Source organism: Theobroma cacao, chromosome 5 (assembly GCF_000208745.1).
Source record: "Theobroma cacao cultivar B97-61/B2 chromosome 5, Criollo_cocoa_genome_V2, whole genome shotgun sequence".
NCBI lineage: Eukaryota > Viridiplantae > Streptophyta > Magnoliopsida > Malvales > Malvaceae > Theobroma > Theobroma cacao.
This window is the reverse complement of record NC_030854.1, coordinates 26,560,567-26,578,303: the sequence shown is the minus strand read 5'-3', so window position 1 is coordinate 26,578,303 and position 17,737 is coordinate 26,560,567. Positions and strand designations below refer to the sequence as shown.

General features: G+C 31.0%; 2 protein-coding genes across 16 annotated transcripts; one reads left to right on the top strand and one right to left on the bottom strand.

Annotated features, from left to right (window-relative positions):
• On the top strand, positions 304–4,499 carry LOC18598923 (DTW domain-containing protein 2). Of its 15 annotated transcripts, none has more exons than XR_001928249.1 (6): positions 304–1,172; positions 1,884–1,979; positions 2,560–2,607; positions 2,921–2,983; positions 3,431–3,510; positions 3,848–3,933. XR_001928249.1 is itself a non-coding variant. In XM_018122115.1 (5 exons), the coding sequence occupies exons 1-5, from the start codon at positions 2,090–2,092 to the stop codon at positions 4,437–4,439; spliced, it is 249 nt and encodes an 82-aa protein (XP_017977604.1). In that variant the 5' UTR covers positions 1,887–2,089; the 3' UTR covers positions 4,440–4,499. The 15 variants fall into 15 exon arrangements, 2 of the variants coding, with proteins under 2 accessions (XP_017977603.1, XP_017977604.1); XR_001928246.1 differs by having other exon boundaries at positions 1,884–2,114; positions 3,459–3,510; XR_001928240.1 differs by having other exon boundaries at positions 1,884–2,114.
• LOC18598922 (putative disease resistance protein RGA3) lies at positions 4,056–7,253 on the bottom strand. Its single transcript, XM_018122113.1, has 2 exons — positions 4,384–7,253; positions 4,056–4,136 (listed from the first exon to the last, which is right to left on the bottom strand). Exon 1 carries the CDS (start codon positions 6,997–6,999, stop codon positions 4,387–4,389), a length of 2,613 nt encoding a protein of 870 aa, XP_017977602.1. The 5' UTR covers positions 7,000–7,253; the 3' UTR covers positions 4,056–4,136; positions 4,384–4,386.

Sequence of the window (17,737 nt, the reverse complement as noted above, 5' to 3'; positions counted from 1 at the left end):
ATCTTCCAATGAAGTTTAAAGATTAAAAATTGTTTATCAAAATGCGACAAATAGTAACTATTTAATTTCAATCATTAGTATTATTTTCTTTTAATTTGGTATTGAATAATTTAATGTTATTTAGGATATATTTATGCTCATTTTCCGTTGTTTCAAAGGTTTCAAGGTTTTTAATTTTTATTTGAAAATAATAAAATTCATATAGTAAGTATTTGAATTTAAATTTCATCGGAATAAGAATTACTTTATTTAGTCGGCCTGCCAGGAAATTTACTTCATGAACCAAAACTAGACCGAATCAATGGGCCAGGCTAGAAGGCCTTGGTGGGTCGCCCGCCCATTAGTCACAGAAGAATTTCTCTTGTCTTTGCGTGAAGGCATCCCAAGTTGACAACTCCACGGCCCGCTCATGGAAGAACAAGAACACGACACCAACCCAACCATCGCTACCAGCTCACCACCACTGTCACCGCCGCCGCAACGCCGCCAACTATGCACCCAGTGTGACCGCCCACTTCCAGTCTGCCTCTGCCATGTTCTCCTCACCACCCCACTTCAAACCAAAACCAAAATTTTAATCATCCGCCACCCTCACGAGTCCCGCCACAAGCTCAACACAACCCCACTCCTCTCCAAAACCCTCCTCAACGCCACTACCATCTCTTCCCGTCGCCTCCTCCCTCACCACCTTGCCAACCAATCCCCCCCCGCCATCTACCTCTTCCCTCCTTCCCCTTCCACGCCCGCCGTCACACTGTCCCAACTCAAATCCACCAACCTCCTCAATTACCAAACTACCCCTCTCCTCTTAATTGTTTTTGATGCCACGTGGAAGCATGCTAAGGAGATGGTAGGGGCCAGTGAAGGGGTTTTGAAGGGTTTTGCTCTACGGGTTTGTTTAGATGGAGTTGATGAGAGTGTGGTGGGCGGGAGTATTTATGATAGTGAATTAATTTTAAGAAAAGAGCCCTTTGGTGGGTGTGTTACCACTTTGGAGGCTGTGGCTAGGTGCTTGGGGGTCATTGAGCCTAATGGAAATGAGGTTCAAGGGGTTCTGATTGGGATATTGAGGGAGATGGTGAGATTGCAAGCTGGGTTTTTGAAGCCTGTTAAGCCTAGGACTAAGATGTTGAAGAAGAACAAGCACAAAGAAGAGGGGAACAGTAAGATTGGTTAGTGGATTTTGTCTTTTCTTTATGCTCTGGTTCTGATTGTTTGTTTGGTTTTTGAGTTTGATACTTACTCTTTTTATTCCAGAGGTAAAAGGTAAATATACATAATTTACTTCTTGTTTACTCGCATTTTGAGGATACAAAAAACATGTTGTAAAGAAAGTAACAATTAAATGGAGCCTTATTAATTTACTTGGAGATCTTGATTGGATAATCTAATGTAGCTTGCATTGAATGGTTTGTTCATTTTGGATGATCTTGAATGAAGAGACCTGATCGATAATAAATCAGTAGTTGTATGAGAAAGTTGATTCTTCATTTGAATTTCCAAAGTGCTATAAATATAATCATGTGCTAAAATTGAGGACTGACATGAAGGTAACAGGTAAAATCATGTTGTTAAATTGCAATGAGTCAATCTAATCAAGTGCCTAACTTCCTGTAGTGGGAACTGCTTTTTAAATATTTGTAGTCAAAGTACAATCCTAGCAAAAGTTAACTCTTATGGTAACACCATGCTTATAAATGAACTGTACTGTTATCACTTTGTCTATGATTCATGCTAAAACTTCCTCAAATGAGAAATAAAAGGATTGTTATGTAATGTTACTGGTTTATTGGTATTGACTATTGAAAAGTTGCTAATATTTTACCCGGATAGAATGGCTAGCGTTCATTTCTTAATCTGATGTCACATTTTCATGAATGCAGACTAGAAGTCACTGCAAATGTGAGCGAAAAGCTTATATGCTTCTCAACTTTGATTGCAAGCTGTTGTTTTGGACAACTGTGTTGGAATATCTTCCAGTTATGAACCTCATCTCTGCTACTTGGTGAATACTTTTATTACATGGCTGAGGTTTTCTGAGCCAAAATGAATACTTATATTGTTGAAGAAGTGTCAGCAGAAAGAGAAGATGAATGAGACTTTGCAGTCACTGGGTTAGTAGATTTTGATTTCAACGTTTTGGCCCCATACCTTGCACTTAAGGTCATATAAAGCTATGCTTTGTTGGCGCTACAAGAATTTTGGTGTCATGTACATATGGGAATTTTATTAAAAAACTTTTAATGAGGGTAATTCTAATGGATGTTGGAGAACCAACATGGCACATGACAAGAGCACTTTGAATGAATAGCATTTTATTCATAGTAAATAAGAAAAGCCGTGAGAAAACAGTTGGTTGTGGGTCTAAACTGCTAAAATGCAATGATTGCACAGAGGTTTAAAAGCATTCTTTAGAATTCTGGAACCACATTTGCTCTCTGCACACAACATCTAGAAATATGTTACAATTTCTTTAATTTTCTATAAAAAAATGTGTCATGTGTGATCTTGTGCATGCGCGATGTTCCTCATGTCTTAATCTCTCAATGTTTTGTTAAGGTCTAAGGTTTTCTCTTGGATATCTGGCCATAGGACTTACACAGAGAGGTTAGTGGATGTCTCTTATCTGACTTGATACTATTTTTCAAAGCTAATTCCATCAAGTTCATGCTATAATTTGTAAAAAAACAAAATTATTGTGAGAATTAGATAGTTTTGTTATGTCCAGCTCTTAAGAAATGGTATGGACAATGGATGCAAATTACAAATCTTGCAATGTAGGTGGTTATAAAGTTTGATAATAAGAAATTCCATTGGGTAATATGAGCTAAGCAAAGTATCCCTTGTTTCTTTTTCAATAAATAATTTTATATTTGTTGACAATGTTCTCTTGAAATACATGTCTATTTTTGTGTTGCAGTTGAACAGCTTTTTCGAAGGAGGGCTGGAAAGGGGGAAGGATGGAATAGTTTTTACTATAATGGTTAGGTTTCATAATTACCTTCCTATTTGGTAGCTTAGCCATTGGATTAAAACTTTTTCAGTTTTTCCTTCCTCCTTCCCATCCTCCCAACCAAGCAAAGCCTCAAATCAGTAAAGAAAAATAAAAGGCTTTGAATTTCTGCTCATAATTTGGGTTTGCTATTTGTGTGTAGTAGTTGTTGTTGTTGATCATACTTTGGAAGTGAAAGAAAGAAAATCAAACAAATGGCATGCTAATCTCTTTTCCCTTACTGAATCTTCCAGTGTCAAGTAGTATTATTTTCCATTGCAATCTTATGTTATATGAAAGGATGATTCAATTAGGCAATTTGGTACTGTAGTTTGGAATGATCTTTTTCTCATTCTACTACTTTATTATCCCTCATCCATGTTCCAAATTGTTATGCTATGTTTTAATTTTGTTTTTCTTCAAAATTGTAATAAAAAGGTTGTTGGAAATCATCGTTATTCTGCAGTTCCATCGATATCCAGAGGAGTGAAAGATCAAAGAGGATACTGATGCAAACTGTAAGCACTTAACCATTTATTGAGCATTTCGAGTATATGGTCTATAATTCTTTGTCGTCGTAGAATTACAGAGAAGTGACAAGAAAAAATGTTGTTATAAAATGTAATGTTTTTATTATAATTCGTATAGATCTAGAATTTGTTAATCGTTTTTATCATTAAATTTTTTATGCGACATTAATTAATGATGATGAGGTAGGAATTGATCATTGACATGTGACGTTAACTAGTGTTCATGTGAAATTTGTTGGATTTTTAAAAGTTAACAGTACAATTACTCAATTTATGTGAATTATAATAGAAAGATTAAATCTTACATTACATTTTAATAAAACAGACCACAGAAGCATCCTGCTCTTTGTAAAAGCCAAGTGGATGAAATCAGACGGACTACTGACAACAACATGGTGTGGGTGCTCGGATACCCTTCGTGAAATATTACATCGGGGTACATAAAATTTACAAAGGCACACAGATATCCTGTACGTTTTATTCATACTGGTTAATACAAATTGTAATACACCAACATTTTTCAAATAGAAAGGTAAAATTGTAATTAAATTACATTAAATATTTGGGTCCACGCCCTTCCTCGGGGAACTCCAGAACAACAAGCTCTCCTGCCCCTGCCAATTAATAAAACAAACAATTTTGCTTGAAACCTAACTTGAGTTTGAAAAACATATATGGATGAACTAGTAGTATATGCACAGACAAAAGGAGAAAGACTTACGTTGCATGGAATAGTATAAACATATATGCTTAAACTGAAAACATCAGAAACAATTACCTCCATTTATATAATTCAAACCCAAATTAAGAAAAAAAAATCATATAATATCTACCCCAAAATGGAGAAAGATTGACTTTAACCTCCTAACAATGGTCATTTGCAGGTGAAATCTCAATGCCGTCAAGCACAATCTTAGTAACATGAGCAATCTTGGGCCAATCTTCACCTATTCCTGGTTTGCATCTTTTGCTCAACGTAGGACAAGCTTGAATCGCCAATTGGTTGAGGAAAGTCAAGTGTTGTATTCCATCTGGCAGGGATGATAGTTTGGGGCATCCCGCAATCTTCAGCAATTGAAGGGCTGCGACATCTTGGAACCAGTCTGGTAATGCTGTCAAATTCTCGCATCCCATGATGATCAACTGCTGCAAAGTCTTGGTGGATCCTAGAAGAAGCCACTTGGGCAATGCCACTAACTTTGGTAGTTCTCCGATTGCTAATGACTGAAGGCTGCCATCTTGTTTCCCTTCGAATTCCAACTCCATATCAAGACTGAGCTTTTCACAGCCCCAAATCACCAGACCTTGTAATGCAGTCAGGTACTTGATGCCATGCGGCAATGAAACCAAGCTTGGGCACAACAAAATCAACATAGTTCGAAGGGATGTGAGATTTTGCATCCCTTGGAACAAATACTCCAAGTTGTCACATTCAGAAAATGACAAAAACTGAAGAGACTTGAGGCATCCTATTTCATTCTCTGGCAAAACCCTCTGTTTTGTAGTTATGAACAACATTCTGAGACTAATCATGTACCTTATACCTCGGGGCAGCTCTTCGATTGCCGTGCATCCAGCAAGAAACAACGTTTGCAAACTCTGCAACTTGCTGATAGAATTCGGAAGTCTCTTGATGCTGATATTGTCACTTAGATTGAGATACCTTAGATGCTTCCACTTACCTATATTTCTTGGCAGTATCTCAAAGCTAGACACACTCAAATCTAGCACTCGTAGTCGAGAACATCTTGAGACACATTCTTCAATGAATGACACACTATTGAATTTTTCCATATTTGGAAAGAAAAGTGTTTGCACACGACCAGCTTTATCTAAGAACCTAGGAGCACCTTGGTGCAATAGATGTGGGTTAACAATTGACAAATGTCTAACTGTTTGGCTCAAATCTTGGCTACATGATTTCACAACGGAGCACTCATCTTTTGCCAGCCTTTGTGCAAAATCATGTAAAAGGTCATGCATTTTAAATCTAATCAAGAAAGGTGTTTCCTGGAATTCTTGAAACAAAGATCTAGCCCACAACTCTCTCAAGTATCGTTTCCCAACAGCTTCTAGCCCTTCATTCTCCTTTGAAGATTTAAGAAGACCTAGTGCCACCCAAAATGAAACCATTTGAATATTGGAAATTACATAGTCCTTTGTAAACACAGAACAATAAGCGAAGCACCGCTTCAGATGTGGAGGCAGTCGGTCATAGCTTAGCCTTAGGGCTGGAAAGATGCCCTTTCCCTCTTGCTCCAACTCCCATATCTCATTGTCTCTAACTCGTTTCCATTCATCCTCTGCAGTTTCAAAGCAAAGTTGGCTTGCTAGCGTCTTCACGGCTAAAGGAATCCCTTTGCATTTTTTAACAATTTCCTCCCCAATTTTTACGAGGTTCAAAGGTTGTTTCTCACTGCCCTTTTTGAAGGCGTGTTGGAGAAACAAAGACAATGATTCCTCGTAAGGAAGATCTTTTAAGTTGTATTGGGGAAGTGTGCCTGTAATTGCAGCAACTCGGTTACTACGTGTAGTGACTATGATTTTGCTTCCATTGACTCTGTCCATTAACAAAGCTTGATCAATCCAATCTCTGATTTCTTCGTTCCAGACGTCATCCAGTATGAGCAAATACCTTTTCCCACCCAGACAACGTCGTAAAACTTTATACAATTGTTCCTTAGTCATGTCACTACAATTTTCACCTGTAGCAGATTTAATGGTTTTCATCATCAATTGCTTAAAATCAAAATCCTCTGATACACACACCCATATTTTCAGTCGAAAATGTTTATCGATCCTTTCATCGTTGAACACCAACTTTGCAAGGACAGTCTTCCCAAGACCTGCGATTCCAACGATGGGAAGGACGGGGACTGCCTCCCCAATCCCATCAGTAGGATGCATTAACATTTCTATTATTTTTTCTTTGTCCTCATTTCGACCAACGACATTCGGTTCAAGCGAAGAGTCGCTCTCCCTCATCTGCAGGAGACTCCTGCTGTCCTCATGATCAGGGCCATCTCTTTCGACGAGATGAAATTTAACTTTCAAAGCTGCAATTTCGTCAAACCTTTCTCTAATGCTTTTGATCTTATGGCCCATCCTAAAAGCAGATGCAACAGGGTTTGAGCGTGAAAAGAAATGGCATACCTTTCTTCCAAGGCTCCTCTGTTTCAGGACTTGCCTCCGCAATGCTTCAACCTCGAATTCATCCAACACATCTTCTGCTTCATAATAGGCATTCTTGAGCTTTGCTAGCCACTCCCGCAGCTCATGATTGTGAGTCTGTTTTTCTTCGGCGTCCAAGAGCACCGCTTTGACAGTGCTTAAGGTGCCTTTAAGCTTTTCCAAGTCGCTTTTGATGCCCCATGCTAGGCAGATTTCTTGGTAGGCGGCGGTGCCTAATTTTTCCGGGAGATTTAGTAGTTTCTCCAAGAGTTGTTCACCGATGGTAAATGCGAGGGATTCAGCCATTTGTCTTTTAGGCAGAGGGAAACACGACTGTGGGTTATTATATCTCTGTTCAACTTTTGTGTTTGATTTCTTGATTGTGAGGTTGGAATGAAACCAACTATGAAAAATGACTTAAATCGATACCTTTGGGTGTTTCTTCCATGGGAGGCATGAAACCAGATGACGTAGAGTATTAATTCCCTACCCCTTTTGCTGCTTTAAGTATGCTTCCTAAAGCAGCAAAAGGGGTTAAGAATTCTTACAAGTTTAATTATCCCATAAAGGGTTCTTCATATTCCTTTCCTATACCTTATTTCTACATATCGGCATTGGCCTTAATCCATTCCATGCATCTTTCTAGAGTAAGAATTAAAGAGATGAATTTAAGCATACAAGTTATTAAATAACACGACAAACCATCACAGTAGAATGAAGTAGGACGATGCAAAGAATTTCCCCAGCCGTTAGTTACAGCCTGAGCACCACACTCTCAGCTTCAGCTTAGTATTGAGAAACCATGAAATGGGATTATTGCCAAGAAAGAGAAATACAAAATGCAGTGGTACAAGGACGAGTGATCACGGGGGGACAACTTGGCTCAGAAGATAAAATGAATATATATATATAACTGGGGCCAAATTGCTCACGTTTTGATTGACTAGTTGAAGACTCGGTTCCATCAATTGAGATGAGTCATTGGGATCAACCCCTTTTTACGTGCTTATGAATGGTACAACATTTTAATCCAATATCTACACAAGAAATAATTCCATTTCTGATGCCACATCTAGCATCAGCAAGATAATTAGTGTTACATTTGGTGTTCAACTCGGGCTTCCAACCTCCTAGCTGCAAGGTGGCAGGCAACCTAGCAGAAGTAGGAAAGCCAGACACAGGTTTAAGTTAAGCAGTTGAAATGACCCACATGTATCTTTATTTTGGATTGGTGAGGCTTCAACTCCAGCCCAACTTCAATTGAATCAATTCTAGTTTTTCATTTAGACTCGTAGAGTAGCTGTGCTGCCACTATTGTTTGAATAGCGCATATTTTCCTTCTTAAATTATTAAATATTTGCTTATTTAAATTTATGTCACAATTTTATTTTATTTTTTTATAATCAATTAATATAATTATTAAATGATACTTGATAATCTAGTAAACTCATTTGTAGAGCTCAAAATCTCAATTATTGATATGTATAGAATAATAATTATAAAAATATTCAAAACTGTATTTATTTCTTAAAATTAGATGACTTGCGCGAATGAATATTGATAATTTATTGAAAATGGTCTCCGGTCCAAATCCTTGCATCCTGAAATCCTGTCAAGTCAAATACTTAATTAGTTGGTGATTTTATATGCATAAGTAAAAATAAGCTGTCATCACTAATTGATAAAAAAAAAAAAAACAACATTCTAATTGATTAAAAGAATCTTTTTCTTATTTAAAAAATCAAAAAGTAAATAAATAAGAAAGACTTTTGGTTGTCCATGTTCAGGCTGGATTTGCTCTATTGCGAAAGGTGTGGATGAGCATGTAAAGCCTGCGACCGACCTTTTTCGGGGTCCTCACCACTTTTTTCGCCTACCATACCAAATGGCCGGCACTTCCTTCTCTGTCCCATTTCTTCCTTTGCAATTACAAATCTTCTTTCTTTTTTTCCTTTTTCTTTCCTAATTTTGATATCTTCTTCTTAATTTTATTGCAAAATTATGTTCTTAGTGGTTGCGACGACCTGCTTTTATTTTATATTCACTAACCTATTTTGACATAATATTTTAAAAAATTCTTAAACTATTCAAAAAAATCATATAAATCTTTATTTCTTAATTACGTTCAATCGAACTTATATATTTTTATATTACATTAAATAGATCTTCATAATTAATAGTTGATTAAAAATAATTAGTTCAAATGTCACTTATAATTTTATACTCATATGACATTGACATGATATTAAATGTGATCATATTATTATGTTACATTAACATGCAACATCTTCATCCACTATAACGTGTCAGCATGACTCGTCGACGTTACATAATATAAAAATGATAAATAATATTTTAATTAATAATATATAATTAACCATCGTTATAAGGTAAAAAAATTAAACTTATTTAAATTTTTTTAAATAGTTTAAAATTTTTTTAAGTATTATATAATCTATTTTTTATTTATTAAACAATGTGTACATCACTATTAATGATCAAATTACCTAAAAATGTTGAAAGTTAATAGGATGTCATAGATAGGAACTAAGCTAAAGGAATTAAAAACGCAAATGGAGAAAAGATATAGTTCCGCTAATAAAATGGGAATGCCCTTTTTAGTGATCGTTTTCGATATTGTATTTGTTGGGTCACTGGCCTAACCGTCCTTTAATTATCATCCTATCTTACGTGTAGCAAGCCTTGACAAAATTTACTATGCACCAACATAAAAGCCATACGACTCCGTTTTTATATGCAAATCTTATTACTCTTTATTTTTTCAATTAATGAAGTCTAAATTTGGACAAGTGTAATGATTTTAACAATGTACTTTTAGTTTGGTTAAAAAGATTAAAAAAAATAACACTAAAATGAATATTTCATAAAAAGTAAAAAAAAATCTCTCTTTTCGTTGCAGTTAATTTTTTTACTATTTTTTAATCAAATTAAAAGTATAATGTTATAATTACAATACTTGATTAAACATTGAGAATAAATTTGGCCCATCACCTTAAATAAACTGATAAATTTGAATTTTATTATCTTTTTACTTTTTCTTTTATTTTGAGGAATGAAACTTTGATCATATAAATATATATATATGCAATTACCATTAAATTAAATATTTAAATGATGATTTATTTACTAATTAATTATAGATTTATTGCGCATTACAACAAAGCGACAAATTTGCATGGCGAATATTTGAATTTATAGAATGGAACGATAATAGGTTAAAAATGGTGTAGCTTGCTTCTTTTTTCAGTACGTGAAAATGACTTTACTTTTACGTGATCAGGATCAACTTTTCCTAAGGAAGTGAGATTACTTATAACGATGTGATTGGATTACTTGACACAATGGCAACGTTTGCTATAAGAGCAGTTATTAACATTCCTTGCAACGTGAGTGGTAAGAAAATATTAAGTGAAATTATGCGATTAATCTCTATTTTTTATTTAAGAAATATATTTAATTTTTATATAATAATTTATATAAATTATATTTTTAGACTTTTTGAAATTGATAATGTTTATTTAATGATTAATAATATTAAAATTTTTTCGTTATCTATATTGACTAAATATTTGACTTTATTGACGTGATATTTAAATATACGATGATATAGTATTGAATCTAATAATATAACATCTAATAATCATGTAATGATTATTGTTTAGGGACATAATCATTACATCATTATTGAACGCCACATCATCAATTTTAATACCACATCATTATATTCAAAGTTATCTATACAATCAAATATCATGTCAGCATAAATAGAGAAAAAATTTTAATGTCGTTAATGATTGAAATGATATTAAAATTTTTAATGACATTAATGATTGAAATGATATTATCAATTTTGAAAGTATAAAGACTTATTTCTTACAAATTATTGTACAAAATTAAATCCACAACTTTAATCGAATGTAGTCATTAATTATATAATTTTACCAACATTTTATAATGTTTGGTAAGAAAAAAATCAATGTAATGAAACATTACATTACGATCACATTACACTTAACAAAGATAATCATACTACAACTAAAAATCAGTATAATCTCACTTTTCCACTTACTTGAAGGGTAAAAAATTTGATCACCATTATTATCCATTTTCGCTTCAGCAAACAGTCGAAACCCTCCCCCATTCTGTTCTAACCCGAGGGCATTGCCATTGGTCTCTTCTTCTTCTTCCTCCTCCTAACTTGAAATCTGATTGGGCTATTTTGGTTTTGAATTTTTATTGTTGAAATCAGAATTTTTTCGGTTTTTCTTATTTGGGCTTAGGGTTGTTGAAATCCGATATCTATTTTTTTTTTCACTTCTATTGTAGGAAAACCAGACTCTAACCAAATCAAACCACTCAAAGTTTTGACTCTTTCGTAGGTAAATATTTTGATTTTTTCTAGTTTAAGGTTTAGATTTCATCCACCATGAGGCTTGATCCATACTATGCATGGTTTGTTGAAATTTTAGGATATGATCCAATTTAAAATCAATTGGTAAAGGTTGAGAAGTTTTTATTATATTTAAATTCTCATGATATCCCTAAATTAGTAAATGCGAGATTTATTTTATCAATATTTCAATACTTTCTCTCACGTGTAAAGATCATGGATTTGTCACATGCAGGGACAAATTAAAAAATTTTCTTGAGTGGTGTCATAATTAAAAAATAAATATATTAAAATTCATAAAGTAAAAGTTTTAACATTAAATTAAAGAAAATGTAAATTCAATACATTCATTTAATACTTCAAAGTAAAAATATTTAAGAAAATTATAATTGTCCAAGATGATTTTTCATATTTTGAAATGTTCTATGATAGTATCAGTAAAAACACTATCAAATACATCTTTTTCAATATATGTTACCAAGCAATCATTCATCCATTTGTCACTTATTCGATTACGTAACTTGTGCTTTATAATTATGAATCCAAACTATCAAATTAATCAAAAACTATTTAGACATTAAATATTTAAAAACTTAACTTGGATTGAAAATTACTTCCAGTTGAAGCTTAATTGAGTTGTTTTGAGAAAGTGAAAAACACAGCTAAGGACCGAGACTAGAAATGTCACTGTAGGTCTTAAAAATAAGACTTAAATTTTTTAAGAAAGAGAAGTTTAGGTTTTGATTTTTTTTAATAGAATCTTAAATTATAGAAGGAAATTTTTTATTTTTCATGTAGAATTTAAAAATTAATATATAAATTATTTTTTGATAATATTTAAATATTATTTTAAAAAATATATTTAAACATTATTAATATAAATTTTTTTAATAAAATCACCTTTTAACCCTACTTCCAATAAAATTGCAAAAAAATTAATGGGTTTATAGTATTATTAAATATATAAAATTCCAAAAAATAATATAATAAATAATTTTTTTAATTGAGTGGTGTCATGTGACACCACTCTTATAAACATGAGTCTGCCCATGATCACATAGCATGAATCAACGAAGGAACACCCTCGGAAGTGCTAACAAATGAGAATAACTCTTACTCAATGCCATGTTAAATTAGGATGGACATCCAATCTAAAACTAATTGGTTGTACGTGAAAGAAGTCCTTATTGTATTTATATGTTCAAGATATCTTTAATTTAACAGATGTGACACTATCACCATTTTAATATTTCTTTTCATTTATAGAAATCATGAACCTATCACGTGACATGAATCAACTGAAAGAGGGTCAATGAATGAGGCAGTGTTTGTTTTAATATTATGTTAAATTTTTAAATAGACATTCAACCTAAAACTAATTGATAACAGGTGGAGAGGCCATTGTTATATTCATTTGTTCAAGATACCTCCAATATAACAAATGTAAAATTTCTTTATCACCACTCTAATAATTCTTCTCTTTATCACCACTCTAATAATTCTTCTTACATGTATGGATAATGGACATAAAAATTGGTAACTCATCGTAGAGAGGACAACCTAAAAGCAATTGATTTTATGGTCGTCATGAGTCTCAGGTTAGTGAGTTGTCCCTAAGATGACAATTAGTGATAAATTGCTAATAAATGTCAACTCGAAGTTAAATCACGCGTAGATTTAGTTTGTGTTTTATTATTAATTATGTTTAATTTATTATTAATTCTTTATTCATTTATAATATATCATACATATATTGAAAATTATTTTATTGCAATTACAACTTTTTACTTATATTGTATACTTAAAGAAAATCATGAATGGATTTTTTTTACCTTTGATAACATATGTCAAAATATTAATTAAAGTAGCTGTGTCCTTATATTAGAGGTGTTGGTGAACTGAATTCCAATGACATCCCTAAAACTCAAGTTGGAGTTGAATCCGAGCTGAGCTACCATGTTTAGGTTGGAGGCCAAGACTATTCAAGTCCAAGGCACTCGAGCTAGCTATAAAGTTGCTATATACAGTCGTTATGGCTCTGACCATGGGATGCAACATCCCACCTAACAATGATACATATACTTGTTGCTGTCATCTGGTGGTCAAATTTATTGTACGGGCTTGTAGAAATATTTGATACTACAATACAATAAATGGCTGCGAGAAATACAATAATGCAATATTAATACATTATACTAATGCATCATGTGACAGCGACCTAAAAGATTTATGTTATGGCCTGTCTTTTTACGTGGCCTTACGTTAGCTGGCTTCTCTTCATTCCTTATTTAAATTCTAATCAGGCTTGTCATCTCAATATATGAAGTGGCTTCATCACTTTTGCGTACTACCATACGACTTTCTCCGACCTTTTTTTATTTTATATAATATAATATATATATATATAATATACTCATCTTGCTTTATTTGAAGTGCCTCAAAATTCTTCTTAATGAATTACACTGGTATTTTGTTATTGGTATTGATAATTTAAAATAAGATTTGTTAATTAATTTCTATCATTCCAATATTTTTTTATCGATTTGGCCCTACCCGACGAGGGAGAGTAAGAGAGGAGAAAGAGAAAAACAAATAGAAAAAGAGAGACAAATAAAAATAAAGAATAAGAAAGAAAACAATTTAGGTTTTTTTTTATAAGTTTTCAAATACATTTTATAAAATATCTAATTTAAGATAAATACTTTTAATCAATAATTTTTACTTTTATTTTTAAATATAATATAAAATTTTAAAATTAAAATTAAATAATTTATACACCATAGTTAACGAAAACTGACAAAATGATCAATATGACATTAAAAATATAAGAATTAATAAGTTTTTTTTAATGGCATGAGAATGAAGAATCAATAAGTTACCTTTTAAATAATAGGACCAAAATGGTATGCCCGTAAAATTTTAGGGTCAAGAGTGTAATTTATTCTTTCTTTTTTACATTTATTCTCTTTTTACTTTTTGAAATTTAAAAACATTCACCTTTGATATTATAACAAAATTTAATATAATATATATTTAAAATTAAAATATTTTTATTAATTTTCATATCAAATCAAAATAGAAAAAAAAAATTCAAAGCTGAGGAAGCACATTTTTATCTCGAGATGGCTATTTGGTCCAAATTTATCAAAATTAAAGTACAGAGATTACTCTTGGAGATACCATTTCTTTTTGTTTATCAAAATTAAAGTACGAAGATTCGTTCAATGGTAGGTTAGGGTGTTCTTTGTCAAAATTTTGCAAACCATTGAAAATAAAAAAATTTAATAATTTAATTTTTCAATATATATATATTTTTAAAAGTTGTATAGAACTTATATTGAAAAAAGCTCAAATAAGCTAAGATAAAATCTTAGCTTAAGCTTATTGGAGTTACAAAATTTTTCAATATATTTGATAAATCAATTTTAAGAACCACTTAACGGAAGATTTTCAATACAAAAGTGTTGAAAATCTTAAGTAACTTTTAGAAACTCAATGTATTAAATCAATTTTATTTAATAAAATATTATTATTTAATTATATTAATCTTATTTTTTTCCTTTTAACCATTTATTCTTCTCTTTTTAACTATTATCAATGTATTAAGTCAATTTTTATTCCTGAAAAAAAAATTATATTTAGTTACATTAATTTTATACTTTTTCATTTTCATCATTTATTCTTTATTTCAACTATTATCAATGCAAAATATTTCTAAAATTATATTTCCCTTTTAAAAAAAAGATACAATAAAAAATATACTAAACATATAATTTTATGAAGCATATCAAACAATTTTTATATTATAAATTCAGTACTTATATTTTCAGAATTCGAAATTCAAAACTTTACAATATCTTATTTTCTTGTACTGTATATTAATTTCAATATATTTACACATCCTAGAAATGAATTAAATCTTTATTTCGTCATTACTTAGAGGGAAAAAAATAGATTTAATATCTAGCAAAGTAATGTAATATAGATGTAGAGTTGCTCCAAGAAAAATAATGCTCGTGTGAGAAGCAAAAGAGACCACTTTGTTTTTTGTTTTTTGGTTTACAATATTAGTTATTTTTCATGCAAATAAATAAATGGCTATTTATTATTATTTATTACTGGACAGTGCTATTAAGAAGCTTAAATTGGCTGTCACTTCTACCCATAATTAATAATATATGGATAATTATATCACCTCTAACCATAATAAATTTAGTCACAAATTCAATTCTAAAAGTAATACGGTGACTTTTGTCTAAATAAATATATATTTTTTTGAAAGGTAAACAAATAAATATTTAGATTACCAATTTATACATTGACCAGAATAGTCCATGTCATGAAGGTTTTTTGTTTTTGACATTTTCTAAATATACAACAACTAAGTGCAGAATAATTTCATAATTAATATATATACATACATACATATATATACATACATATATATATATATGCACACACTCCTTACATTTCAATTCTTTATCTACTTTTTCTTTTTTGAATTTTCTAAAATTATGATCTCTTTCTTTCTTTTAAATCTAAAATTTTTATTTTACTATACATATTTCAATATTTTATTTTATTTTTTTACAGTTTGACAATTAAAAACATGAAACATCCATCATATAAAAAATTAAAATTTTAATACAAAATATACTAACATAAAAAAATTCCGTTAAAATAAAATAGAAAATTAAGAAAGATTAAGTATTAGTTGGGTCATTTGCTTTGTTTTATTTTTTAAAAACCAATTAGCAAAGAGGTTAATAAACGAATATTGCTATGGTGACAAAGTGTCAACATTTATTGCTTTGACTAATGACATGGCTGACAAGATTAAAAAAATTCATAAATATGTGAAAATAAAATTATAAAATAAATAGTAATGTTTTTATTTATGTACTGATTTGAAAGAGCTCAAATAAATTATAGTTATTCTCTTAGCCAGGTAAGGTAGGGATAAGTTATTCCTATGGGTGAAGAGAATAAACTATTCCAAGTTTGATAAAAACAAAAAACAAAAAGCCCTAATGATTGGATTAACTATTCCAAGTAAAAAGTAGCTAATCCCCAAGAATAGAATGGAGTGGAATTGGCTATTCCCATGATCCAAATGCAAGGTTAAAAAGGTCACCAAGTATGATCTTAATTTAATAATTACTAGCAACACTATAGTCTTATCTTTCAAGTATTTTTTAAAGGCCTAGCCATAATAACATTAAAAAGGCCGTAATAGTTTCTCCATTAGGTAAATAAGGCATACTTTTAAACTAATCTTTAATTTTAATGGAAGCAAATAATATTGACTATCTTGTACCCATTAACATAACTTATAGGACTTTGGTACCATCAATCTATTATTATTATTATTATTATTTTGATTAAAGGAAAAAAAAAGCAGAGAATGAGCCAATTAATCCTTTTGTTGTTTTGTTTTAGTTTTGTTGAGAAGTCGAGTCAATTCACTGCAAGTACACATCAGCTTTTGAACGGTAGTTGCTACGGCTGCTGACTCTTGGTGGACTCGTGCATGTCTTACAAGTAACTTGCTTGGAAACCGAAAGTGACCTTTGGCTTGATACGTTAGGAAATACAGGTGTCTATGCGTAGCGTTACAGGCTTAAAAGAAAATTATAAATTTTACATCGATTATCTATTATAGTATGATTAGGCATTTAGATGTTGTGAGATATTTTTTGTAAGATAAAATCATGAGTTTTAATAAATTAAATCGAACAACACTGTGGTGGTTAATATGAATCGCGACACAAAACAAGAGCTACTCACCCATGCTCAAGCCAGACTCATAAATTTTTAAGTTTTGATAAAGAATATTATTATATTAATTAAAAAAATATAGTTACTTAATTTTGAATTTAAAATATTAATATAAAAATATTTTAATTAATAATTATGTCAAGCAGACTTGATCCGACCAACCACATGGACAGCTCTAGTACTAAATTTATTGTCCATATATGGCATAACTTAAATGTCAGAACTTAGAATCCTGATTTTGATGAATTTCTTTCAATAGATTATTATTCTTTACTACATTAGTGATGGATTTTTTAAACTCCTCAAACAATTTTACAAGATTATCACATGTTCATTTATTAATTATATTAATTCATCAATTTTGTTATATGTGGTAATCCTCTAAATTTACTTGTACATGAAGCTCAAAACTCCACTATAACAATATATTGAAGAATTTCTCATAAGTTAATAAAAAACTTTTATTAATTATATATATATATATATATATATATATATATGAGTATTTGAAAATAATAAGTCTATATCCCTTCTTATTCGAAAAGTGTTCTTGAGAAAAAAAATTATAAAGTATAATAATGAAAGAATAAGTATCAAGAGACACTCTAAAAAAATTTGTACTAATCGCTGAACTATTATTATACCTTCTCATGTAAAATTTAAAATAAGATTTAAATTTTAATCTCTCTTTGGATTTTCTAATGTGTAGAAAAAAAAAAAGATGTCACAGATTCAATTCCTATTAACTATATGGGCTTCATTCAATTTTAAGTTAGTTTGTTGATTAATTTAACTTTGAATGCAATATTTATGTAATTTATTGGAGTAATGTTTCACTGGATGAGTATAATTTCT

Coding starts and splice junctions, on each gene's coding strand:
- LOC18598923 (XM_018122114.1), top strand. CDS start 410: ATGGAAGAACAAGAACACGACACCAACCCAACCATCGCTACCAGCTCA.
- LOC18598922 (XM_018122113.1), bottom strand. CDS start 6,999: ATGGCTGAATCCCTCGCATTTACCATCGGTGAACAACTCTTGGAGAAA.